Source organism: Delphinapterus leucas, chromosome 13 (genome assembly GCF_059928025.1).
Source record: "Delphinapterus leucas isolate spDelLeu-1000000601 "Yukka" chromosome 13, BTC_Dleu_Yukka2, whole genome shotgun sequence".
Taxonomy (NCBI): Eukaryota; Metazoa; Chordata; class Mammalia; order Artiodactyla; family Monodontidae; genus Delphinapterus; species Delphinapterus leucas.
The window spans coordinates 34246953-34274318 of NC_143141.1; the positions used below are offsets into that span (position 1 = coordinate 34246953).

General features: G+C 49.2%; 2 protein-coding genes across 2 annotated transcripts in view; one reads left to right on the top strand and one right to left on the bottom strand.

Moving 5' to 3' along the window:
• VAX2 (ventral anterior homeobox 2) lies at positions 1-27168 on the bottom strand. The gene is made up of 3 exons (XM_022561275.2): positions 26838-27168; positions 7059-7246; positions 1-894 (listed from the first exon to the last, which is right to left on the bottom strand). The coding sequence occupies exons 1-3, from the start codon at positions 27073-27075 to the stop codon at positions 457-459; spliced, it is 864 nt and encodes a 287-aa protein (XP_022416983.1). The 5' UTR covers positions 27076-27168; the 3' UTR covers positions 1-456.
• Positions 27074-27366, top strand: part of CD207 (CD207 molecule) — a 53245-nt gene continuing 52952 nt past the window's right edge. Inside the window, 1 exon segment of the mRNA XM_089922489.1 lies at positions 27074-27326. Within this exon segment, the coding sequence (XP_089778615.1) occupies positions 27074-27326 (253 nt within the window).

Consider the following 27366-nt stretch of genomic DNA (forward strand, 5'->3'; position numbering starts at 1 on the left):
AGAGGGCAATGCTTACCAACGAAAGCATCGTTGGTGGTACCATGGGACTTGTAACGCCCGGTGGGAGCTCTAACAGGCAGCGGGAGTCAGGTGGGTACCCCTATCCCCCGCAGTTGCGAACGTGGCCCCAGCTTCCGCCTCTCCCATCAGAGGTCCCCCTGACTGTAGCCCATTTTCCTTCCCAGTGAGGAGCGGGAGAGGGGATTGAGGAGCAGTGGCAGTGCTGTGGGGACTCCGTTTCCCTTCTTGTCATTGTTTTCCTTTTATTTCAGTTAGAGGCACACGCACACACACTGCACTCACACACAAGCTGCGGTACCAACGTCATCCACTGGAGAGTCTCTGAGCTGCAGGGTGGGCGGGGCAGGGTGTGTGGCTGCCCCTTCTCGTCTCTGGGTCCAGGAGGCCAGGGTGGTGCTGTGCTTGGGGACCCAGTGTCACACGGGGGGCGGAGACTTAAGCGCTGGCCTTCTTGCCGCCGCCGGGGCTGCCTACCCTCCCGTCCAGCCGGCTGTAGGGCTCGAAGGCCGAGGAGCCCAGTTCGTAGCCAGCAGGCAGGTCCAGGAGCGGGACGGTGCAGAAGCAGAGGGCTGGCGGATGGGGCGGCAGCGGGGGCGACGCTGAGGCTGAGGTCAGCGGGGTGAGGTGCGGGGACGAGTTCCTGGGGTCACCCAAGGAGGCGCCCCTGTGGCTGGCAGGCAGGCGCGGCGGGCCGGGGGTCAGCGTCAGAAGGCTAGGGGCGCTGGGCGGGGACAGCAGCCGGCCCCGCTCCAGCAGCCGCAGGATGTCGGGGGTGGCGAAGGCCTTGGAGGCCGAGGAGGACGCCCGCTTCTCCAGGTCTCTGCTCTGGTCTTTCTTCTGCTTGGTGCGGCGGTTCTGGAACCAGACCTTCACCTTGGGGTGGAGCAAGGGGAGGGGTGTCAGCGAGGGAGAGGGGACAGGCAGAGCAAAGTGGCGGCGGGGGGTGGGGGTGGGGGCGAGCAAAGGAAGGGGCAGGGGAGGGGGGAGCAGGGGTGCAGTGAGAGAGGAAGGAAGAGTAATCAGACTGTCATTAAGATCTTCCCACAATCAGGCTGACTGGGGGAACTGATGAGAGACACTGGCCCCCCAAATCATGGGCACCCCTCCACTGCTACGCTGACCCTAGGATGGAGGGGTGGATTGGCAGCTGGAGGCTGGAGGTGGGAGGGCACAGATGAGTTCCCCTCTTGGCCCACACTCCTTCCACTCTTAGCCACCCCCCTCCTCCTGTCTCAGCCCCCATGCTGCCTCTGAAGGGAGCCCCTAGCCCATCTGGCCATCCCCCTGTTTGAAACTCTCAGCAGTTCCCTCCCACCCCATCACCTATAAGGGCTTCTCAACATGATACCAAGTGTTAAGAAGATGTGTCAGGATGGTGAGGGACACTTCCAACGGCCACACACCCAAAGCTGGGGACATCCTAAATGGAGCCACCAACCAAAGGGCAGAGACCTTTTTCAAGGCCTTTGAGAGGAGGAGAACTTGCCCTCTGCCAGCACCCGGCACCCGGCACCCAGCACCCAGCACCCAGCACTCCAACCCCATCCTAGTCTGTAGAAGGAAAGGAAGGCTGGGGGTTGGGGAGGAGCTCAGTGGTCAGTTCTGCGGGCCCCCTGACAGTGATGGGATTTTCTCCCTTCTCTGGGAAGGACAGGGTGCTCCCCCCAGGAAGCAGGTTTTGGGTCCTGAATCACTTGCAGGGCCTGGAAATGCCTGAGAGAAGGAGAGACTGACAGTTGCTCCTCAGCTGGAAAACATGTCAATCACTGCAGCACCCAGACCCGTGTCCCCAGGAGCACAGAGGCTGGTCCTGCCTCTGGCCCACAGGCTGGCAGCTGGCTGGGTAGTCTGTGCCAGCAGGACCAGGAGGGACCACGGAGTGGAGGGCCCAGAAAGAAAAGCATGGGGAGACCCGCTGTTTCCCTCCAACCTCGGAGGACATAAGGGAAGCTGCAACTCATGTAGTCCCGGGTGAAGGAGAGGTGGAGAGGAGGAGGCTGGCCTGGGCAGGGTGAGCGCAGAGCTAAGGCTGCCTGGGGCCATGCCTAACATGCCACCTGTGGGAGCAACTGCCCCTCTAGCAAAGACCTCCAGCCATGAGGCTCCTCAGGCCAGAAGGTGCCACTCTCCTTGCCCTCCTACCCTGGGGGAGGTTGCTGGTGGGCGAGGGTGACAGGTGGCTCAGACAGAGCACACTCCCTTCTAGCGGCTGTGATGGGAGGGGCTCTTCCCCTGCAGGTCCCTCCAGCAGTGAGTCAGGCCTGTTCTGAGTGGGCGAAGGGGGAGGGAAGAAAAGATTTGAAACAGATGTGAGTTGGGTGTTTTAAACGGGATTGGATTGAGTTTCAATAACTGAAAGTGACCAGGGAGTTACGGGATCTACTTGAGGTCGGCTGCTGCATTCACTCGCTCACTCATCATTCAGCAGATAGGTACTGAGTGCCCACTCTGTGCCAGGCGCTGTTCTAGGCGGGCGGAATCAGCAGTGCACGAAGCAGAGCAAATCCTTGCCGTGTGGAGTGGACACACGGGAGAGGGAGATAGAAGATAAACAACCAATAAAAACAAACAGGCGTGGCTGTCGGGTGGCAATAAGTGCTTTGAGCGGTGTCTCTCAAATTGTTCGTGGTGAGGAACCACTTTTTATTTAAGTTTCCAATCTGTCGTGGACCAATACTTTTGTAAAATACAATTAAAATGAGTTACTAGAAAAATTGCTATGTGTATCTCTAGACACTTATTCTCCATTTCTGTACTTAACTTGGCATGCACAGATAACAGTTTGTGGGCTGGCCCTTTGGAGGCACAATAAGGAGGGGAGAGGCGGGGAGGTGACTATCTTATCAGTGGGGTGGCAAACACAGCACCTCTGAAGAGGTGACATTTGAAGGTGTTATGGGTAAGGGATGGCCGAGGAAGATTCAACTAAGTCTGGCTGAAGGAAGCGACTATTAGTCACTCTGGAATTTGATTGCTCCAGGAAGTGGCCCCACCAGATCCGTGGAGACCGTGGCTCTGCGTGTCACTGCAATCCTTTCCCCTGCTGGGAAGCCTCCTGGGCTCTCGGCCAGGCTAGCGCCTACCTCAGGCCAGGCACCACCCCCAAGAACCCCTGAGTCTCAGTTTCTCATCTCTATAATGAGGATAAAAATACCTGGGCTGGACTTCCCTGGTGGCACAGTGGTTAAGAATCCGCCTGCCAATGCAGGGGACACAGGTTCGAGCCCTGGACTGGGAAGATCCCACATGCCGCGGAGCAACTAAGCCCGTGCGCCACAACTACTGAGCCTGCGCTCTAGAGCCTGCGAGCCACAAATACTGAGCCCGTGAGCCACAACCTACTGAAGCCTGTGCGCTTAGAGCCCGTGTTCTACAACAAGAGAAGCCACCACAATGAGAAGTCCGCGCACCGCAAAGAAGAGCTGTGCAGCAATGAAGACCCAATGCAGCCAAAAACAAAACAAAACAAAAAACCTGCGCTGTGGCAGGGATCAAATAGGAAATCCCTGTAGAGTGCTTGGCCTGGCCCACACTCAGTGTGAGGTATTGTTTATTGCTCACTTTCTCTGTTCCTACTTCTGAACTAGAGGGAGAGGACAGACTCGAAGTCATGGCTCCTTGCCTCAGGAAACTGAGGATGTAGTGGAGAGTGGCACTGACCACTCCCAGCAAACGGAGGGCAAGTAGGTACAAAGGGAGTGGCAGTAACAGGGGTGCCACCAATGATGAGGGAAGATTTCACCAGTGATCTCCTACCCGTCCAGTCCTGCTGCAGCTCTGGGTGTAACAGAGAGGGGAGGGCATGCCTAGAACAGCACCTGGTATATAGCAGGCATTCAATAATATATTCACCCCAAAGTATGGGTGAATATACTGAGAATTCCACAAAATTCTAGCCATATAAACTTGGGCAAGTTAATTAGCCTCTCTGAGGCTCAGCTTTCTGAAATGGGGATAATATTACCCATAAAGTCATCTTTTTTTTAAAAAATTTTTTGGCCATGCCACATGGCATGTGGGATCTTAGTTCCCTGCACCCCCTGCATTGGAAGTGCAGAGTCTTTTTTTTTTTTTTTTTTTTTTTTTCTGCGGTACGCGGGCCTCTCACTGCTGTGGCCTCTCCCGTTGTGGAGCACAGGCTCTAGATACGCAGGCTCAGCGGCCATGGCTCACGGGCCCAGCCGCTCCGCGGCATGTGGGATCTTCCCGGACCGGGGCACGAACCCGCGTCACCTGCATCGGCAGGCGGACCCTCAACCGCTGCGCCACCAGGGAAGCCCGGAAGTGCGGGGTCTTAATCACTGGACCACCAGGGAAGCCCTGAAAGTCATCTTTTTATAAAGATTAGAAGAGCTAATGAATGTGCCTGCTTTACATTTTGAGCATGCGATTTAATTTCTGTGTGCCTCAGTTTCCTTCTCTTTAATGTAAAAATAATAAAGAGCCATTCTGGTGTACTGAAAAAATACACCTGGTCTTTGTATCTGGTTCTTGGCCCAGAGCTTTTTGTCATCCATAACCAGTTCCTTCTGAGCACACCTGAGTTTATGCTAATGAGGTGACTCAGGGTGGACCCCTAGTTTCAGAATGGGGGTTGGTCGCAGAAAGACCAGACCTGTGACTAGAGGGTTGGAACTTCCAGCCCCACCCCTCCAGGGAGCGGAGGGGGCTGGAGACTGGGTTATAAAGTCTCTTGAACAATGAGGATCGCTCCATGAACTCTCCCCACTCTACCTGGCTCTATGCATCTCTTCCATCTGCCTATTTCTGAGTTGTATTCTTTATAATCAATCCGTAAAGGTAAATAGAGTGAAAAGTGTTTTCCTGAGTTCTGTGAGTCATTCTAGGAAATTATCAAGCCTAAGGAGGGGGATGTGGGAACCCCCCTATTTGTAGCTAGTCAGAAGTATGGGTGGCTCTGGGACTTGCTACTGGCATCTGATGTGGGGCTGTCCCATGAGGCTGAGCCCTTAACCTGTAGTGTCTGTGTTAACTCCAGGAGTTAGGGTCAGAACTGAATGGAGTTGCACTGCTGAAAACCCAGCTGGTATTGGAGAATTGGCTGCTCTTGGTGTGGGAGAACACCATATATTTAATGTGGGAAGCGGCGTCAGAAGAAAAACTGCACACCTATCCCACGAGGCTGTGGTGAAGACTAAACCAGTTAGAACACATCTAGCACTTAGCGCAGTGCTTGGTGCACGGAAGCTCTCAGTAAGTGTTAGGTGCCCAGCTGTGTGCTGGGCTGCCCAGGGAGGCCTGAAGAGCAGATGTGGCTTTCAAATACATTCTTGCTTTTGGGAAGTGCATACTGGTTGGTGCCCACCGCATCACACACACACACACCCCACACTTTTACAGGTCAAGCCATGTGGAATAGGTCTTGCAGCAAAGTCAAGAAGCCTTAGGGAAGGCTTCCTGGGGGAGAAAGGGCTTGGCCTTGACCTTCAAGGGCAGATAAATGTAGCCTGTACTGCAGGCAGGGCAGGGGAAGGATGAGCACTGAGAAGGAGCTTCTGGCCTGGGCATCTGAGGTGCCCTTGGAAAGAAAGTTTCAGGGGAGGGTTTGGGGGTAAAGCTAGGCAACGCAGAGGGAAATTAGGGCAAAGAGGAGGGGTGACTCTGTGCCTAGACCTCAGGGTCTGAGGGGGTCTCCCTGACTCCCCACCCGGAGCTCTGGCCCCGCCTGGCCACTGCAGGCCCCCTGAACACAGCCTGGTTTCCAGCCCCAGTGACTCAGCTGGACGGAGGGCCCAGCTGCCCCAGGTCATTTGCCGGGTTGTTTGGGGCTCTACAGGGGCAGGTGGAGGAAAACAGTCCAGGCGGAGATGCCCCGGCCTGCAGGACAGCAGCTGCTCCCAGCTGCCCATGATCCTGACCTCACTGCCGCGGGACGGCGGTACCAAGGCCAGGGCCAGGGCGGCAGCGGGCGGTGCTCGGAGAGCCTCACAGATCCTCTGGCAGCTTTCCCCAGACTGTCTGCTTCCTTCTCCTCTCCTTCTTCTCACCTTCCCTTCATGTGTCCTGGTTTGGCCCTTTCCATACATTTATTGACTGACCTCCCTCGCTGTTTACCTGTAGCTGGACTTAGAGTGTCTAAGTCTGTTTTGACAAGCTCCAGGGTGGTTACCCAGTTTACAGGCAGCATAAAGAGGCCGGGCTGCTTGTCTAAATCTTACTTCTGGAACTTAGTGGTTGTATGACCTTGGGCAGAACCTCTCCTGATCTGTAAAATGGGATAATATTGGTAGCTACATCATAGGGTTGTTGGGAGGGATTAGTAAACTAACAACTAACTTAGAACAGTGCCTTAGCACAGTAAGTGCTGGGGAAGTATTTTTGGGTTGGCCGAAACTTTCGTTCAGGTTTTTCCCTAAGATGGTATGGAAAAACCGAACGAACTTATTGGCCAACCCAATACTATTAGTAGTACCATTACTATTATTATTATTTAGCTCTATTACCAGCTTGAAATACCTCCATTCACACAGAGTAGGTGCTCAGTGCTATGTGATAAGCCCTTCCTGGGTGAAGGGGGCATTCAGACCCCTTCTCTCCAACAGGAGGTTTAGAGGCACACTGGGATGAAGGGAGGATGGGAAAAGGCCCAGAATGGGGAAATGAGAGGTCCCCAGACCAATTTTGTAATGCCTCATCTCGCTGATGAATCTTTGCTCCCAGCAAGCCCACCCCTCACCATGCCTTCCTGCAGGCTCCCTCCTGCACCAACAGACACCCCCCTGTAACTTGAATGACCCTTCCTCCTATTCCCATACTCCACTGGAAGTAGCCCCTGATACATTCAGAAGCCCCCCCCCACCCCGACTCCCTCACCCACACCCTGTTGGCATATACCAACTTTCTCTTGTCAGCACTATATTTATTTTCTCTGGTTTATCTATAACTTTAAGCCCTTCCCTAGTACATGTCTGAACTCCAAAGCTGGGTCTCCGAGCAGCAGCCCACAGGCCTCACACCCCAAGGACTTCCCCGGGCTGCCAGGGCAGGGATGGAGTGGCCTGGCCCTGCCCTTTTACCTGGGTCTCCGAGAGGTTCAGCTGACGGGCCAGCTCAGTGCGCTCACGGCCCACCACATACTGGCAGCGCTGGAACTCCATCTCCAGGCGGTACAGCTGCTCAGCTGTGAAGGATGTGCGGCTCCGCTTGGGCCGGTCCAGGTCCAGGCCCTTGGGCAGGACAATTTCCCGGATGGTTCCTTTGGCGTCTGCAGGGGTCATGAAAAGAGGCAAGTTAGTTCACTAGTTAAGGATTTAAGCCACCAATGAGCAACTTAATGAGAGGCAGCATGATCTGATGGGGAGCTCCTCATGTCTGGGTCTGGCTGTGTGACCTCTGACAAGTTGTTTACCCTCTCTGGGCCTTACCTCCTTAATCACCCAATGCAGTATGTTGTATCTAATGTATGTATGCAAATGGGCCTCAGCACAAATGTCAGGTCTATCATCATAGCCTGGTCAGAAAGGACTCAGTCTGACCCAGTCAGGATTGTCTTCCCTTAGCAGAATAAGAAACAAGTGGAAAGAGAAATACCAAGTCCTCAAGTGCAGAGGAAAAGATGGGCTAGAATTGGATACGATCAATCAGGTAAGGCTTACCAGAGGAAATGTCTAGAGCCAGGTCTTAAGCCCTGTGTGTGTGTGTGTGTGTGTGTGTGTGTGTGTCTAGTGTGTATGGGTGCAGTCTCTGTCCACAGACCCTCCTGGGGTCCATGAAGAGGCTTGCTGGTGTGGGGTAGAGCTGGGATCCCCAAGAGGAGCCCGAGGACCATTGCCACTGTATCAAGCTTCTGGGGTGCCTTTGAGAGGGGGAACTTCTGCCATTCCTCGTGTGCCTAGTTCTGTTCAGCAGGGCCACCCTCCTGGGCCCTGGTCCGATGCCCTCCATGCATGGAGTTTCTAATATTTTTTATTTATTTATTTATTTATTTTTGCGGTACGCGGGCCTCTCACTGTTGTGGTCTCTCCCGTTGCGAAGCACAGGCTCCGGACGCGCAGGCCCAGCAGCTATGGCTCACGGGCCCAGCTGCTCCGCGGCACGTGAGATCTTCCCGGACCGGGGCATGAACCCGTGTCCCCTGCATCGGCAGGCGGACTCTCAACCACTGCGCCACCAGGGAAGCCCGGGTTTCTAATATTTTGGAGCCTACTTAGGAAAGGTTGAAAAATCTGTAGCCCACATTCACCATACAGTCCCACTGAAAGAACTCAGCAAAGGCAAAATTTCTTGGGGTGGGGGGTTTTATATATATATATACATATATATATACACATCAGCTTTCAGTATAGGGGCAAAGACGATCCACGTTTGAACCACATACACTGATGGCTTGAAATCTAGTTATTAGAAAAGTTTTATGTCAAAAATTAAAGTGTGGAAATATGCAGCAACATATTCTGTAGGATTTACCAAACCTCTCCCAGCACGTGCTGTTAATAACGATAAAGCTAAACTAAGAGTAATTTGCTGTTACATAGGAAGGTGAGTGTCACTGGGAAACTTACCAACTCAAGGCAGCACTTGCTACCAAGCACAGGTAACAAAGCCAACCTCCAAGCTTGCAGGAACTCTGCCCATCTCCAGGGGGCATGCACAGTGGAAGTTTGCAATGCGGTCAGAAGCGTTAGTGGCTGTGGCCGCTCATAATAATAGCTGACATCTCTGCAATGCTTGCTCTGGGCCAGGCAACGTTTTAAGCACTTAAACTTTGCCCATGTCTCAGTGAAGTTGGAACTGTTATTATCCCCACTTTACAGACGGGGAAATGGAGGAACAAATTTTAAGTCACTTACCCAAGTTCATACCGACAGTGTTTAATAAGGTCTAGAAACACCCTCATTTTACTTGATGAATACCCTCTTTTAGTAATCCTTAGTGATTCAATTGATAGGTTATAGTGAAGAAAACTTTGGTCATGGGTAGAAAATGGAATCTTCTGAACACGTTCATCATTGCCCTGGAAGATGTAGGAAAGGAATTGCATTTGGGACGTGCTGCTTGTTAAGAGGCTTCTTCTAAGCCACAGGACTGTAAAGCCTACTTTTAGAATCCCTACTCTAGAGGGTGAACCTAGAGACTGTGAACTGTGAACCTAGAGGGTGAACTGAGACCTCTCCCTCCAAGTCCCTCTGTGTATTTTATGAGGCCGGTTCTTCCTGCCTCCTGCTAGGGCCAGTTAATGTTCACTCCTCCAGGGTGCACTTCAGCTCTTCATGGGCTCCTAGCTCGAAGGTCCTGCCCCCGATCTCAGAGGTTCGAGCACTTTCGTGTTCTCAGTCAACCTTCGGGGAGAAGGTGAGCCTGGGTCGGGGACAGAGTCATGGCCCAGAGGCTGCCCTCCCCCACCACTGGGCTAGTCTTGCCAGGGCGCTGGGCAGAGAGCAGCACACGGAAGGGCGCCCTGCTCTTGGAGGCTTGGTAGAACCATAGGCCTTTGGGGACAACTCAAGCTTCCCCTCACCCTGATACTTTCCACATTTTAAAATAGTGGCATAATATTTGTGATCCCATTGTGACTGGGTCCCCTTTGCATAGGTTATACTGTCTACAACTGTGAAACAGTCTCAGAACTTTCCTCACAACACTCAAGTGAGCCCAGCTCCACAGGCACTGATTTTATTAAAAGTGTCTTGGGGGGTGGTGTGAACAGGAGACAGGGTGAGGGGTGTCATACGTGGTGCTGGAAGCTTCATATCCTCTTCCAGGTAAGCCTCCTGGAGCCCACCTGAAGCTTTGAGCCTGTGCTCCTGACCACTGAGGTCAAACCATATAGCGCCCCCTCTTTTCCTCTTTGTAGAGGAGCTAAGAGGAGCATTCCTGCCTCTGGGAGCAGACAAGGGCAGCCCTCCTCCTCAGGGCCAGGAGAGGCAGGAACATGGAACAAAGCCACCTCAGACTGGTCCCAAGATATCCAAACAGGCCCTACAAATCAGCACATGAAAGAATGTTCAACATCACTAGCCATTAGGGGAAAACAAATGAAAACCAGGAGAAATACGTATCAGAGTAGCAAAAATTAAAAGACTGAGGGGCTTCCCTGGTGGCGCAGTGGTTGAGAATCTGCCTGCCAGTGCAGGAGACAGGGGTTCGAGCCCTGGTCTGGGAAGATCCCACATGCCACGGAGCAACTAAGCCCGTGCACCACAACCACTGAAGCCCGTGCACCACAACCACTGAAGCCCGTGCGCCACAACTACTGAAGCCCGCGTGCCTAGAGCCCGTGCTCTGCAACAAGAGAAGCCACTGCAATGAGAAGTCCACACACCGCAGCGAAGAGTAGCCCCCGCTCGCCGCAACGGGAGAAAGCCTGCATGCAGCAACGAAGACCCAACACAGCCAAAAAAAAGTCAAGTTTTATGTTACGTGAAATGCATCTCAATTTAAAAAAAAAAAAGGGTGCCAAAAGGCTGGTGAGGATGCCAAGAAACTAGATCTCTCATTCCTTGCTGGTGGGAATGTAAAATGGTGCAGCCACTCTGGAAACTGACCTGGTAGTTTAACCTATATTAACCACCCCGTGACCTCATTCCTGGGCATTTATCCCAGAGAAACGAAATCTTAGGTTCACATCAAAATCTACACGGAGATGTTCATAGTAGCGTTATTTGTGGTAGCTCCCAAATGGAAACAATCCAGATGTCCCTCAACAGGTGAATGGATAAACAAACCGTGGTACCACAATCACTATTGATAGACACAACAAATTGGATACATCTCCAGGGAAATTATACTGAGTGAAAAAAGCCAAGGCAGTCCTTCAGATTATGTACTGTATGATTCCATTTATATTACATTATCAAAATGACAAAGTTCCAGAAGTGGAGGACAGATCTGTGCTTGCCAGGGGTTAGGGAAGGGAGGCTGTGACTGTATAGGGGTTTCTTGGTGGTGACAGAACAGTTCTGTATCTTTACTGGGGTGGTGGTTATATGGATCTATAACTGTGATAAAGTATCATAGTACTATATACAAAGAAAAAAGTGCATGCAAAACATGGGTGAAATCTGAAGAAGGTCAGTGGTCTAGTTAATTACATTGTACTAATGTCAATTTCCAGATTTTGAGCATTATTATAGTTATATAGGATGTGACCATCGTGAGAAGCTAGGTTGTAGATACATGGGATTTCCCTACCATTTTTGCAACTTCTTGTGATTCTCCAGCTATTTCAAAATAAAACATTAACAACAACAACAACAAAACATGCCATGAAGATAGAATGATGTTTTGTCATAGAAACTGACAAATCCGTTAGTGGAAAGAATACAACAGTGTTTCCCCAAATGCCTTTGTATTTCACTTGTGGTTTGTAAGATGATTTAAAATGGTACATAAATAAACCTTTGTCATTTCAAAAGATATGCACTTATTTTAGGGTTTACTAGAAAAAATTTAAATCTATGATTTTATATGCTTAGCATGAAGCTAAAGTAGGTATTTCGTTTTAAAATATATTATGCTAAAATATTAAGTAAATAAATGAAACATGGACATAATAGAAATGGTAAAGTTGGTATTCAAATAACTGAATATTGGGAAACAAAATGGAATAAGGAATACACAATAGAGCCATGTACATATAGTGACAGAGTTTATGATAAAGGGAACATTCTATATGGGGACAGGTTGGTCTAGTCTATCAGTGGGGTTAAGTAGATTGGTGACCATAAATTATCCATTTGGAATAAAATCAAGTTAACTTCACATCTCACGCCATAAAGAACAATGTTTCAAATGGATTAGAGAGCAAATCATAGACTATAATATGATAAAGGGATTAAAAGAAAATATAGGAGGCTATTTTTAGAATCCTAAGCTTGGGAAGAGCTTTCCAAGCAAAATGCAAACCTGGACTGTAACGGAAAAATAAAGGCTGTATTTGACTACATTAAAGCTAAAAACTTTTGTATGACAAAGGCACCAAAACCAAGATAAAATATGAAAGACAGAATTGAAGAAAATCTTTTTTTAAAAGGCAAAGAAATAACATCCAGATATATAAAATGCAATTATGAATACACAATTTTTTTAAAAAGGGCAATAGTCTAACAGAAAAAATGGTCAAGTAATTTATGTGAGCCATTCACAGAAAAGATATCCAAATGGCCAATAAATATATGAAAAAATGAGCACAGCTTCACAGTAATCAGGATAATGCAAGTTCAAGCAACAATGGATAACCATTTATCTCCCTTAAGATTGGAAAGCAATGATGCGCTGTTGGGGAATCCACACTCCCATTCACTGCTGGTAGAACCATAAATTGTCACAACGTTTAAGGCTGCATTTGTCAAGTTTAAAGATGCACACAGCTACTGCCCCAGCAATTTTATTTTAGTAGGTATTTATCCAGAAAAGCACAGGCTCACGTGCTCCAAGGTATATATAAGAATGTTTGCTGAAGCATTGTTCAAAATGTTGAAAGGTCGAAAGCATCCTGAGTGTTCCCTGTAAGGGAAATGGCTGAACAAACTGTGGTACATTTATACCATTCATATTTTATAAAATGCCATGTAGCAATTTAAAAGAATGAGGCAATATCTATATGAACTGACATTAAGTGAAAGAAAGTAAGTAGTACTACCCCATTTATGTAAATAAAACAACTGTGTCTATTCAACCATTCAACATAAATTTAATAAGTGCCTACTATGTGCCAAATAGTATTCTCAGGTCTGAGTATATAGAAATGAGCAAAATTGACAAGGTCCCTGTTCCCATAGACCTTGTGTAAGGGAGAAAGACAGATAATAAATTTAAAAACGAATATGAAAGGTACTGATAAATGCTGTGAAGAAAATAAAACAAGATAAGGGGATATTACTGACCCTCTCCAAATAGCTAACATACAAGAGTCATAGTGTGTGGGACTTCCCTGGTGGCGCAGTGGTTAAGAATCCACCTGCCAATGCAGGGGATGTGGGTTTGATCCCTGGTCGGGAAAGATCCCAAATGTCGCGGAGCAAATAAGCCGGTGCGCCACAACTACTGAGCCTGTGCTCTAGAGCTTGCGAGCCACAACTACTGAGCCTGTGTGCTGCAACTACCGAAGCACGTGCGCCTAGAGCCTGAGCACTGCAATGAAGAGTAGCCCCCGCTCACCACAACTAGAGAAAACACGAGTGCAGCAACGAAGACCCGAGGCAGACAAAAAAAAAAAAAGAGTCATAGTGTGTGTTTTTGTATTTGCTATTTCAGCCAGGAGTGGCAGAGAAGGCCACTCATCAAAGTCAAGTTAATGTATAAGCCATGAATGCTGTTCACCAGTGTTTTCAACTCCTTCCAGGCACATGGTAGGGTTGCACTGATTTTCTGCCCTTTGCAATCAGATGTGGCCATATAATTTGTTTTAGTCAAGAGGAAAGGATGCAGGCACTTCCAGGAGAACACGTCAAAAGCTGGCTCGTGATTTGCCACACCGCCTTCGCCCTACTGTGGTAGTCATAGAGGCAGGAGCCAAGCTGAAGCTTGGGTTTCTGAGTACCAAGACCAGCCCCTGCCCACTTGTGATGGACTTATCAAGTGAGTTAAAAATATACTTGTGTTTTGCTAAACCTCTGAAGTTTTGGGTTGTCTCTGCAGCAAAATCTAGTCCATCCTACTGACAGAGCCCCCTTTCCGGAATTGTTCCTTTTCTAGGTGGGGTTGCGGGGGAAGCACCGGGAAGGAGGGGCAGCTTAACTGCAGAGCCTCTTTGTGGGTAGGGTCTTGTTAGGGTGAATTGCGTAAGTCTAACTGGAATGAAGGCTGAGTTTTGCTGTCTTTCAGATCTCCTCAAAGAGAGGTGAGCCCTAGGGGTAGAGGGGAGCGTGAGTTCCATCCAAAGAGCCTTTGCCATGGGAGAGGTGATGACCCCTGCTTGATAACAGATAGCTAATGCTCTTGACCTCCAGGACCAAAAATTACCCTCTCCACCTACCTCTCCCAATAGACCCCCTCAAAGTCCTACCCGACTTCATCCAGGTAGCACCCAGGTAGTTCCTTTGCATGATAAGCTGTTAACATGCTGATTTTTTTTTTTTTGGCTGCATTGGGTCTTCGTTGATGTGCACGAGCTTTCTCTCTTTGCAAGGAGCGGGGCTACTCTTTGAGAAGCGCGGGCTTCTCATTGCAGTGGCTTCTCTTGTTGCGGAGCACAGGCTCTAGGTGCATGGGTTCCAGTAGTTGTGGCACATGGGCTCACTAGTTGTGGCTCACGGGCTCTAGAGCACAGGCTCAGTAGTTGTGGCACATGGGCTTAGTTGCTCTGTGGCATGTGGGGCCTTCCCAGACCAGGGATCGAACCCATGTCCCCAGCAGGGGGATTCTTAACCACTCTGCCACCAGGGAAGTCCTGTGCTGATTTTTAAGTGTGACAAGGTCCTTCCTGCCTTAACAAACATAATGTGATCCCTATAAAAATTCCTTATAAAAAATTCATTCTCAAGTTTATTGGGAAAACTAAAAATGGAAGAATAGTTGAGAAAAAATGTAAAGAATGAGGAGAGAATACTTGTATTACCATTACAGCAAAATATATTACATACCTACAGCAACTAAAATGGCATGATGATGATACAAGAGTTATGAAGTAAATGCGTGCCTGTATGAGGAATTGGTATATTATAAAGATATTTCAAGTTAGTTGGAGGAAAGACGAGATTATTAAAGACCTGGCTTTTGGACGATTAGCTCCTTATCTGGAATAAAGTAATTTATCTCACACTGCATGCAAAAATATACACAAGATGGATTAAAACTTTAGATGTAAAAAACAAAGCTCTAAAAATGGAATAAAAACTCTGAAGAATTTTAAAAAATAAATGGCAGATTTGAGTACCTAGGAATAAAAGCTTCTGCAGGATGAGAGACAGTTAAAAGACAAGTGACGGATTGGGAGAAAATGTTAATGATACATGCATGACAGTCTTAATGTCTAGTACACACACAGCCTCTATAGTCTAATAAATAAAGTCAAGCAGTCCAGTGGGAAACTTAACAAGTTAAACGAAAGGGTTATTCAGAGGAGAAGAAATACTAATGGCTAAAATATATGAAAACATACTCAAGCTCAGGGGGACTTAGAGAAAATGAAACTTAGAACAGCAATGAGATAATTTTTTTTTCAGATGCCACATTTTATTTATCAGGCTGGGAAAGTTGTGCTGGCAAAGGTGAGGGAAAATAGGTTTTTTCAAGCTCTATTGGTGAGAATACAAATTAATACAAAATAAGCTTTTCTTGGAGGGTCATCTCACAATGCCTAGCTAAATTAAAAAATGCATAGTTCCTTTGTTTCAGAAATTTTATAGAGGTTTCTACCCCTGAGAAATATTGGTATGCTTTCATGAAGATGGACTCACTGTTTGTAGCAGTTTGTAAGAGGACAAAAAAAAAAAAAAAAAAAAAGGAAAAAGCTGAATGTTTCTCAACAGGAATACTGTTGATAAAGTCACAGTATAGTCATGCCTTTGGCTGTTATGTAGACATTAACAAGAATGAGGTACATCTTCATACACTGACCTGAACGGATGTCCATTAACTCCTGCTACGTGAAAACAACAAGCACATGTGTACAAACCCAGTTTTATAAAGAACAAAAGGTAAAACTAAACTGTGTGTGTGTGCGTGCTTGTACCTACATAGAATTAAGTCTGGCAGGTTGAACACCTCTCTTTTCTGTTGGCTCTGTGGAGTGGGAGCTGGTCTGGGAGAGAAGATTTCTCCCATCTTACTTTTTTTTTTTTTTTGGTACGCGGGCCTCTCACTGCTGTGGCCTCTCCCGTTGCGGAGCACAGGCTCCGGACGCGCAGGCTCAGCGGCCGTGGCTCACAGGCCCAGCCGCTCCGCGGCATGTGGGATCTTCCCGGACCGGGGCACGAACCCGTGTCCCCTCATCGGCAGGCGGACTCTCAACCACTGCGCCACCAGGGAAGCCCCTCTCCCATCTTACTTTATGCACTTCTTTATTATTTGGTTTGTTGCCAAGACTATCACAGTCTGTGAAGAGACTATTTTAGCAGTGTGCAAAAATATCCCACTTTTGTAATATATAACTTACATATTTATGTTTTTCAATTACTAGGGAAAGTTTGGGAGGTTACGTCTTGGGAGTGGAAGGAAGTGTATCGTGTGAGGCAAATGAAAATTTTTCAACTTTCACATGATTTCAGCATGGATTGGGTTTGTAATTAAAAGGATCTTTTACACAATACTGAGCAGAGTTCCCTGTGCTATACAGTAGGTCCTTGTTGGTTCTCCATTTTAAATATAGCATTGTGTACATGTCAATCCCAAACTCCCTAATATCTGCTCAATATTATGTAACAACCTAAAGGGGAAAATAATTTGAAGAAGAATAGATACGTGTATGTGTATAACTGAATCACTTTGCTGAACACCTGAAACTAACACATTGTTAATCAACTATACTCCAATATAAAATCAAAAATTAAAAAACTGGATATCTTATACTTCAAAAATGAAGAGACATTAGAAAGAAAAATAAAAGATAAATTATAAACTCAAAAAATTGTAATGTATACTGAATTTTTTGTAACAAAATTTAAGAGTATTGTATTATAAATATATATAACATATACATTATATATAATATATATAATATTGTTGCCTTTTGTTGGAGAAGAATTTTCTAGTTGAGAACTAAAATGTAGAAGCCCGAAAGGAAATGACCATTAGATGTGATTAAAGTTTAAATTTGAGTTCAGAAAACCCCCCAACTCACAGCAAAGTCAAAAAAAAAAGAAAAAGAAAAAGAAAAAGATCTGGGGATGTTTGCAACACGTCACAGAAAAAGGGATCATTTCCCTTTTATAAAATATTTTAAAATATGTATATGTTTGTATGTTTACATATGCTACATATATGTTATATGTTTACATAAGTATATTTATATAACATATATTGATATATAAATGTGCATAATGTTTACTACTATAAGAAAACAATGAGCAAACCAATAGAGAAATGGCTAAGTATATGAATGAAAAAGTCACAGAAGAGGAAATAAAAATGAAAAATAAGTATATGAAAATATGTTTAACCTCACTAGTAATTAAAAACGCCAAATAAAATAAGATTTTTTTTCACTTGAAAAGAGTTTACTCTAAAAGATTGAGTATATCCTGGGTTGGGAGGATGTGGAGAAATGGCACATTTATATACAATTTCTGCGAGTATAAGTTCGTACATTTTTGGCATTTAGAAATAACAATCACAGTTTTAAGCATATATACTTGTATTTTAAAATTTCACTTCTAGGACTTTATCCTGTAATTATATGCATACCAGACATATGTGAAATGATGTTTATAATTTTAAAATTTTTATTATGAGAAATTTCAAACATACAAAATGAGAGAGAATAGTATAATGAATTCTGATATACCTATCCCTCAACTTCAACAATTATAAACTCAGGAATAGTCCCATTCCTTCTATATCCCTGTAATTTTAAGCAAGTCCCAGACATCATATCATTTCATCCAGAAACATTTTTATACATATCTCTAAAGACTCCTTTAAAAAAGCAATCACAACACTATTGTCACAATTAGAAACATTAACAACCATTTCTTAATATAATAAAATGTCTCACCTGTTTACATATTTTTCACATTGTCTCATGAGACTTAAAAAAAATCTGTTCAAATTAGGATACAAAGGTGTTCACTGAAGCATTGTTTGTAAGTGTGAAAAACTAGAACCAATGTAAATATCCATCAACAAGGGACTGGTTAAATAAAAGTTTATTATATCTGCATAATGTAGTACTATGCAGCTGTTAAAAATAATGAGGCAGTTCTAGACAGAAAGATATTTATTAAATGAATGTTTATTAAATGAAGAAAAGCAGTTTGCCAAAACTCTCACTTTTATAATATATAATTTACATATTTATGTTTTCCAATTACTAGGGAAAGTTTGGGAGATTGCATATTGGGAGTAGAAGTGTATTATGTGGAGGAAATGAAGAACTTTCCATTTTTACATGATACAGCAAAACAGCACAGATTGGTTTTGTAATTAGAAAGATATTTTGTATTTCAGCAACAAGGCATCAGAAACAAAATTAGAGAACAATTTATAAACTAAAAAAACAATTGCAACATATATTGAAAGCAATGAGCTACCATCCATAATACAGAATTTCTACAAACCAGTAAGGAAAGGAATATTTGAAAATTAAAATGGTCAAATGAAATGAATTAATAGATAGCAGAAGAAATACAACTGGCCAATAAAAATGAAAAAATGCTCAACTTCACTAATAATCAAAGAAATAAAAATTAAAACGTCGGTGAGGTACCTCTTAGCAAAGGTATGTAAGATATACAATGTCCAATATGGGGAAAGGGCAAAGGCGGGGGTATAAACTGCTAAACATTTTTTTCCCCTGGAAGAACAACTTAACATCTATCGAGATACAAAGTGTGAACTGTGATAGCAAGATTTGGGGATACAAGCACTTTCAGGCATTGCTGGGCAGTGAGTGGGTACCATCTTATGGAGGGCTCCTGGGCACTGTCTTTCAAATTACAAATACAGATACTCTTTGACCCAGTAACCTACTTTCAGGAACTTCTCTGACAGATATACTCACACATGTGGAAATGACCAAGGAACAAGCTGATTTATTGCAGCATTGTATATAATAACAGAAGATAAGAAAAAAGCTAAATGTCTGCCATTAGGGCACGGGTTATATAATATACATTATGGTCCATCCAGTCTCTATAAATGGAATACTATGCATCTGTAAAAAAACTAACAAGAGGTTCTTAACATTCCAAGATACACTGGTAAGTGAAAATAACAAGGTGCAATAAAATATATAGAGATGTCACCATATGAGTAAAAAACAAAAGGAAAAAAGGTAATATAGCTGCACTGACTTGCATAAGCATAGAAATTATTTCGAAGAACATAGTGGAAAGCAGTAAATAATGGCTGCCTTTGAGCCGGGTGGGAACTGAAGGATGGGGCACACGGATGGGAGAGAGATTATTCACTGTGTGCTTAAAACAACTTTTTGATATTTGAATCAAATGAAATAGTTACTATTTTAAAATTAAAGGAAACACATTAAAATTTTTTTTAGTGCGTGTAAACCTTTTGAAGCAGCAATTCCACTGCTAGGAATTTATCCTTTGGAAACACTCAAGGGCACAAAGACCCGGGCATCGAGACCTCATTTTGCAATCTCCCAAACCTTCCCTAGTAATTGAAAAATAATAAATATGTAAGTTGTATATTACAAAAGTAAGATTTTTTGTAAACTACTTTTTTATTTGATAAACTCTATTTAATAAATATCTTTGTATCTAGGGCTTCCCTGGTGGCGCAGTGGTTGAGAGTCCGCCTGCCGATGCAGGGGACACCGTGCCCCGGTCTGGGAGGATCCCACATGCCGCGGAGCGGCTGGGCCCGTGAGCTATGGCCGCTGAGCCTGCGCGTCCGGAGCCTGTGCTTCGCAACGGGAGAGGCCACAACAGTGGGGGGCCCGCGTACCGCAAACAAACAAACAAAAAATCTTTGTATCTGGAAGTGCTCTAACCACTGCATAGTACTGCATTAAGCAGATATAATACAATTTAATTTAACCAGTCCCTTGTTGATGGATATTTAGGTTGGTTCTACTTTTTCACAGTTACAAACAATGCTTCCCTGTACCAGGGAAAGATAACAGGAACATCCTCCCAGAGGATAGGAGAATCCCGCATTCCCCCACCAGAGGAGTACTGTACAGTCACGGAACTGTGTGAAACGGGCCAAAGAGATGATCCCTGCGGACTGAATTTTTTTTTTAAATGGTAAATCGCAAGACAGCTTATGTAATATGATTCCGCTTTCGCTACTGTCTGTATAGGAGAGCGAGGAAATCTCCTGAAACACACCTGAAACTGGGTATGCTGGCTTCTCCCACTTGGGTTTGTTTGTTTTTACCTTGAGCACGTATTACTTTTTGAATTTAATTTCTCTATCTTCCTGTCTACTTCGTGAGCGTGGCCTTTACATTCCTCGCGGGGGGTCCTCCACCCGCCGCGCCCTGGCTCCCCGCAGCTCCGCCGTGGGCGGCGGGACAAGCAAAACACAAGAACAAACCGTGACTTTAAATACCCGATTATTTCAAGCTCCAACAGAGAACTGGGGCCGTGTGAATTGCGCGGGGAGGAGGAGCGCGGATTTATCTAGTTATTTACCTGGTTGGCTTTGCGGGTGGAACCTCACCCTAAGCAACTGCAGAGAGCCGGGAGACTCACTACCGCCCTTTCGGCCCTGTGCGTCCCTCGGCCTCCTGCTCCTCTAGGGGGCCTCGCCGGCCCTGGGGATCCAAGGAACCAGTAAAACAAACCATATTTGAACTTTTTCAGGTTTTGTATTTCAGTGGTTCCCAAGTTGAGGATTGCACGAAATTACAGAAATATGGCGTCGTCAACTTTATATTTTAACAGTTATTCTGTGCTCTGGCATCATCACCATTTCATGTAAGGAACGACTTTGTAACGTCAAAAAATAAGGAGGTCATTTCACAACAGATGTTCTTCCCAGGGAGGGGCGTTGCGGCCTCCTACCTCGTGAAACACGAGATGTGGATGGGTTCGCCTCCTCTCATTCGTTCGGCAAATATTTACTGAGTGCCCACTGTATGTGTACGGAACGCGTCTGGGGAGATCACGTGGGTTTGGCGAGTGCGGTGACTACCTCCTACGTGGTCCCCGCGGGGCATCAAGGGAACCGGGCTCCGGCGCCCGCTTCCCTTGAGTTTAGCGCCGACATCGCTCCCTCGCCACCCGGGCCCCGCCGCCGGGGCGGGTCAGGACCCCGGCAAGTCCCCGCTTTTGAGGCAGTCTCTCGGTTGGTAAGCTGAGCACCAGCAGCCCCACCGGGTCGGTCTGGCACGTAGTAGGTACTCATTAATGTTTGTGGAATGAATCAACTAGCAAGCAAAGGGCAAGATCATGGGAGAACGTGGGAGAGTTGGTTCGGGGGATTTTACTAGGCCTTGGGGGGAGGGGTGGCAAGCAGCATCCCACGGTCGCCCCCATCCCCCGGCCGCGCTCGAAGCCCTGGCTTTTCCGGGTCCGCCCACTCCCCGGCTTTGTAGGCCAGATTCGGTCCTGGCACTGCCACCTCTTTCCGTAGTGTCCACTGCCACCCCGGCACCCCTAGCCGAGACCCTCCAACCTCCCTCCTGGATGGGCGCGGGGTGGGGGGCAAACCAAGCGCACTGACCACCCCTGGTCCCGGGGATCCCTGGGCAGGCCTACTCTGCCTCGGCGTCCTCTGTCAGAGATGTTCAAACTGGGGTACGCAACTCCGCGGATGCACGGAGAGCAATCCGCTACCCGCTTTCCGAGGAGAGTCAAGCCGATCTTTAGTTTATATTAAGCAAACAGGAAATAAAAGGCAAAATTCACATGCTTTTCTCTATACCGCCCCCGCCGGCCCCACGCCCACTTAAAGTACAAATCAAAGAAACTGCGAACTGAGAGGGAGCTTGGGTTGTTTACTACGGCCCCAGACTTGAGTCCGGCATAATTGAGGAAAGAGCGTAGGGCCAACAGGAGCCTTAGAAGCCCTCTGTCGCCACGGGGGGTGCACAGTGTGCGGAGACCCAATCAGTTTGGTGTCACCGTACAAAGGCCCAGGGACACACGCTGCCGCAGTCCGTTCCCTCCCCTCCAGTTCCGAGTACCCACATGCAGTCCCAGCCTCCCTGCCCGGCTGGGTCACTTGTGGGCCACCTGGGAGCTCAGACCTTTCAGGTGTGCGTGTGTGTGCGAGCGCGCGCGCGCGCGCGCGCGGGATGCAGCAGCGGGTCCACCGGCACCCGAGTTCGAGACCACCCAGGGCGGCAGCAAGAGCTGAGAACAGAAGGAGCCGCCAAACGCCCTGCACAGTTCCCTGAAAATGAAACGGTGCACGCAAGACACACCAACAAGACGATGCATTTGGCTGCAGGTCTGCTTCTGCTTGTGTGTGTTGGGGGTGGGGTGGGGGCATGGATATAAAGGAGAAAAATAAAGAGCAAAAATGAAAGGGCCCAGCACAGACCCGCCCGAGAATGTGGGTCCTTCAGCCAAAAACAAGGCATAAACATAAAACAAAAACAATCCCAGGAAAATATAAAAGAAAACTAATACCTGCCACAAGCCCCCAAACTAAAACTAAAACCAAAAACCCCAAAATGCAATCCCCTGCATGAATCATTTAAACCTTTTAACCACTGCCTGGCGGGCTGGTCCTGGGTTATCTCCTCTCTTAGCAGACTTATACTGAGGCTATAGTCCCGAGGTCCGGTGTCTGGAGGGCCCAGGCGCTGGGACTCGCAATCCAGTGCTCCTTCCAATACAACACCCTGCCTCACCGACTCCACTGCCAAAACACCCCATCAGGAGGATGGCAGGTGTGCCCTTGTGGAGCTGCCACAACCTGCCAGGGGAGGACTGATAGGTCTGGGCGGAGTCCTCCTAGGTCCAGGGGCTGCTGTAAATTCAAGTAGAAAGGGAGGCGACGCTGGTCAACGCTGAGCCCAGACTTGGCTGCAGAAGGGGGTTGTCTGTTCCCGTGGGTCGATGCTAGCTCAAGCCCCGGAAGGCTTGGCCCCTTAACCAGCGTCCTCAGACATGTCTGCAGCATCCATCCAGTGCCCTGCCTGGTGTACACCATTGTGCTGTGTTTCGACCCATGCATTTCTGCAGCGCGGGTCCATCACTGCACTCAGATTCTCAGGGGGCTAAATTCAATGACCCCCCTGCCCCAAACCCACATCCACAGAGGGAATTGTTCAGCCACAGCCAGAGGCCCTGGACTTCCTGTGTCCTCCCACATCCCCAGCCACTGGTCACATACATCAGGCTCCCAGATGAAAGCATTTCCGCTAGTGGGTGTTGGTGCTATGGGGTGAGGGGGTAGCCATTCACTCAGTCAAAGGATTCCACAGTTTTCCTGTCTCCCTGCTCCCAGACAGAGGGGTACTGAGCCGGGCCCGGAGTGCCGCAGGCCTCAAGGTGCGGGAGTGCCCGGCCGGCAGCCTCTAAATCCTGCTCCATTCAGGCCAAGGTGGCAGCACGGAGTTGGTGAGGCCCGACTGGGGTTTTGAGACTGGCAGGTCAGAGGGACGCTTTGGGTGAGCTGGGACCAGCGCTAGGCATTGTTCCTAACATCTGCTGGGTGGGGTGACGCTGGCAGGCAGCCATTTCCGGCTCTATCCAGAGGGGTTGTTGAATTCGACTCTCGATTAACTTGCGAATCACGTAGGTGCATCTGAGTGTGCGTAGACTGTGGGGTTTGGGAGTTTTGGGGGGAGAGTTGTCCCACCTCTTCTGATTGCAGGGATCCCGGCTCAACCGAAAGAGCCATAGCACCCAAGGCTGCAGCTAACTTAGAGCCATGGCTCTCCTTCCATCTGCTTCCTGGCCGCGCCTTGTCCTTTCCAAACATAAAACAAAAGGATCTCCCACCCCTTCCCCTCATCAGTCAACGGGCTGTGCAAGCAGAGGTGTGGGGCAGCCTAGGCAGCTCTAAAGTCCCTGTGGAAGCCTAGCTGTGTCCCCGGTGGGGTGCGTGGGGTGCCTGTTGTGTGTATGTCCGTCATCCCAGTGGCCTTGTTTGTGCCCACGTGTGGCACGAAGCAGCCTCCATTTTGAGGCAGGGGATGCAGCAAGGTCAGCCTCCCTGGCTCCCTGACCCACACTTTGCAGAGGCAGGGAGACGTGAGTGATTGGTGGAGCGAGGGCTCCTCAAAGGGGATGCGGGGGGCCGCACTGCGTGGTCTGCAAGGTGGCACTGGGCCTCCTTTCATTAGCCGGTCCTTGACCCCTTGGCCGTTCACCTCCCAACACTTAACACAGCCTCTGGGCCCAGGGGGTGCAGTTGGGGAGGCCTCTGAGGAAGTAGGCCCACCGCCTGAAGCAGTTTGAGTCTCCTGAGTTCTCTCCCCTTTCATTCAATGGAATATTTATGGAGATCCTGTCGGTTGGCTGCAGTTTTATAGACACCATCTCTGACCCTTAGCATAGCCCTTGTAGGGAAGCACTATGCTTTCTTTGTACAGATGAGGAAACTGGGGCACGGAGAGGCAAAGACACAGGTTCAAGTTCAAAGGGCTGTAGTAAGGCCTGTATTGCAAACCAACTTCGCTTAATTCCAGCACCAGGCTTTCCTCTTCTTCCCCTGCACCTTGGGACTCCCCCAGCAGATCTGCTACCCTGGGGTAGAGCCCTCAAGGGAGCAAGTGCTGAGTGGAAAAGAGACAGAAAGAAAGACCCAGAGAGAGTGGGGCTCTTTCCCAGAATCTTCACCCCACCAGCAACCTGACAGCTGAGATGCTAACCGCCTACCTCCCCCCTTTTTATGGTTTCCTCCAAGGGTACTTTGGGAGGATGTGTCCTTGGAAGTCAAGGGTAAAAGGTACTCTTCGCTTAGAGCATACTGGAGGGACATTCAGCCAGGGGCCAAGACGCTGCAGACTTCCCTTCACCAGTGCAGGGCCTTTCATCTGTCAGAGCCTCTGCCCTGGGCCCAGTGGGGCTGGAGTGACACAGGTGACCCTGGCTAGGAGGGATTAGCGGTAAATGATGTCCCTGGTATCTCAGGCCTGTAATAACCTCCTTGTCATTAAATGGAAAGGACAGAAGGATTTAGGAGGGCCCTGTTTACCTTTTATTTCTTTTAGGTGCATAAATACCTCCTCTGTGCTCTATTTCCATTATACTGTATAAGTGTAATGGCACTGCTGTATTGCCTACACGCATTTGTAAAAGTACACCTGCCAATGCACACAAGCTGCCCCACATACAGTAGGGGGTCCATCTCTTCCTGGCTGTGGATTGCTCCTAGAGTGGGTGGTCTCTTGCAGGGTAATTTTTTACTCCTACCTTTTGTGAGTCTACACCTAGGAGTTATTATTTTTTTTTTTTTACCTAGGATTTATTTGACTGACATCTATACACAAAATCTATTCGATCTACATGTGGAGTTAGTAGAGCAGAAGGGATGGTAGGTGGACACAGAACTCACAATTGTCCAGGCAGAAGGAAATGACTACCCATAGATGGAGTGTGAGGTGGTGAGTGTCCTGCAGGGACTTGAGGTCCTAAATTTGGGAGTGTGGGCTTAAGGGGCTGATTTCTCTGTTTCTGGAAGCCCTGCAGATTTCCTTAATGGAACTCCAAGCTGGCTGCTAACACCTTGTACCCAGGACATCCCACAGTCTATGGAGTGAGATCTAATTTAATCCCAGGTGCCCAACAGGTCCACATACCTGTTGGAATCCCTGTTGGGTGGGGACCACCTCCCCATACCCTGTCCTTTGACCACCTCCCCATACCGTCCTTTGACCCAAGCCTGACCCAGAACAGTGCTGGGTGACCACACCTGGCCTGGAGTTTCCTGTGTTTTCTGAAGACCAGGGTCCCTGAGTCTGTGTCCAAGATGGTCATCAGTCAACTTCACATTGGGCCGCCTCCATGCTCTACCTTAGCCCCTTTGCCCAGAGCCACCCAAACCCAGCGGCTGTGCCCGACCAGGCCAAGGTGTCCCAGTCTGCGTGTGGGTAGCTCCCACACAGCCCAGCCCAGATCAGACAAACTCGGGGTCCTAGCGCTGGAGCGAGCTCGAGCCAGTGTCAGTCAGGCTGGTTTCCCTTCCCTAGGCGGTGGCCGAGGAAATCAGCTCTGGCTGATTTCTTTCTAGGCCCTTAGGCTTGCAGGAGAGGTGCTCAAAAAAAAGGGGCAAGAAAAAAGCAGCGGGAGGAAGCCGGGAGCGAGTTGGAGGAGGAGGCCGGGGCAGCCGTTACTCTCGAGTGGCCTCTTCTAGGCGCTGGGTCTCCCGGTCCTGGGACTCCGGGATGATGGGGGGAACAGACCTCAGGCTCCGACCACGGCCTAGGGACGGGCTGAAGGCAAGACTCCGGGATTCCCTTTCTTCTCCCATCTCGCTAGGCCAGGCCCGGGTCCGGCTAAAGGCGAGCCTAGAGCTTCGCGTGAGGCTGTCTTTGGGGGCCGGGGTAGCCTCAGCCTCGCGGCGAGGAAGCCAGGCAGAGCTGGGCACTCGGACGCTTGCAGGAAGGGAATGCGAGCTCGGCGGAGAGAAATGGCCAGGAAAGAAGAGAGGAGGGCGAAGGGTGAGGGAGAACGGGAGAAACGCAAAAGGCCCGGCCGGGAGAAGGCCGCGCCGAGAGCCGGCTGCACCCAGGCGCCGCGAGGAAGTGGGAACCGAGAAAGCGAAGCCCAGGCGGGCGAGCGGGGCGCACGCCGCCCTCCGCGTCCCGGCACCCTCTCCCGGGAGCAGCCCGGTGCGTCTGCGTGGCTGGGAACGGGAAACAGGGCTGGGCAGGGGTCGGGGAGCGCCCCAGCTTTTGAGCGGAGCCTGGCCTCTTCCTCCCGCGGTTCCGGACGCTGGTGCCTCCTTGTCCTGACCCCGCGGCGCGCTCGTGACGCTTTTCTCCGCACCCGCCGCGAGGGCCGCGGGGCGGGGACTCGGCTCTCTGCATCCCGCACTCGCAACTCCGCCCCCGCCACAGTAACCCGCCCGGATGGGCCTGGGAAGCTGAGAATCGTTAAGGCAGTGAAATGGGGATTTCTTCGGTAACGGGCGCCGCTTTGTCCCCTGCACTCAGCTCGCTGTCCAGCACACAATAGACGCTCAAAACAATGTTTGCTGAATGAATGACTGAATGATGACTGTCTGAATGAATATATGAATTGGGAGGTGGAGGATGCAGGAAGGTCGGAGGCGCCAGTAGGGGATGGGAGGGGCGTCCGGTGGGCCAGGGCTTCGAGCTGTCCTCTTACCTCGCACCAGGATGCGGCGGCAGTGGTCTGCCTCTCCGAGCCCCGGCTGCCCGTCGCTGTCGGCGCCGCTCTCCCTGGAGCCCGCGGGGCTGGAGGCGGAGGTCCCGGCAGTCTCCTTTGGGCTGCGGCCGCAGGCATCAGCACTCGAGTCCTCCGCTCCGCCGCGGTCCCCGCCGCGCCTGCTCCGCGACTCCCGGCGTGAGGTGCCGCGGTCGCACTCGGCGCCCCCATCGCCCATGCCGGCCGCCACCTTCGCCTTAGCCACCGCCTGGCCAGCCTGGGCCGGCCAAGCCTGCTCCTCCCCGCCCCTCGCGCCCCCCGCCCCCCCGCCCCCTCGCCCCCCTCGCCCCCCTCGCCCCCCCGCGCCCCCGGCCCGCCTCCTCTTCCTCCGGCCCCGCCCCCGCCCGGCCGCTCCACCCCTCCCTGCTGATTGGTCTCGAGTCGGGGTTCTCCGACTCCCAGCGGTGCGCGAGGGAGCTGCGCCAAGGGGTGGGGGTTCGTTGGCCCTGATCCCCACCCTTGTCTAGCC

Bases quoted from the DNA above. Each gene is read 5' to 3' on its own strand.
- VAX2 (XM_022561275.2), bottom strand. From the start codon at position 27,075: ATGGGCGATGGGGGCGCCGAGTGCGACCGCGGCACCTCACGCCGGGAG. The intron at 7,247-26,837 runs GTAAGAGGACAG...TGACCCCTGCAG, and splicing joins CCGCCGCATCCTGGTGCGAG to ACGCCAAAGGAACCATCCGG. The intron at 895-7,058 runs GTAAAAGGGCAG...CTCCACCCCAAG, and splicing joins TGAACCTCTCGGAGACCCAG to GTGAAGGTCTGGTTCCAGAA.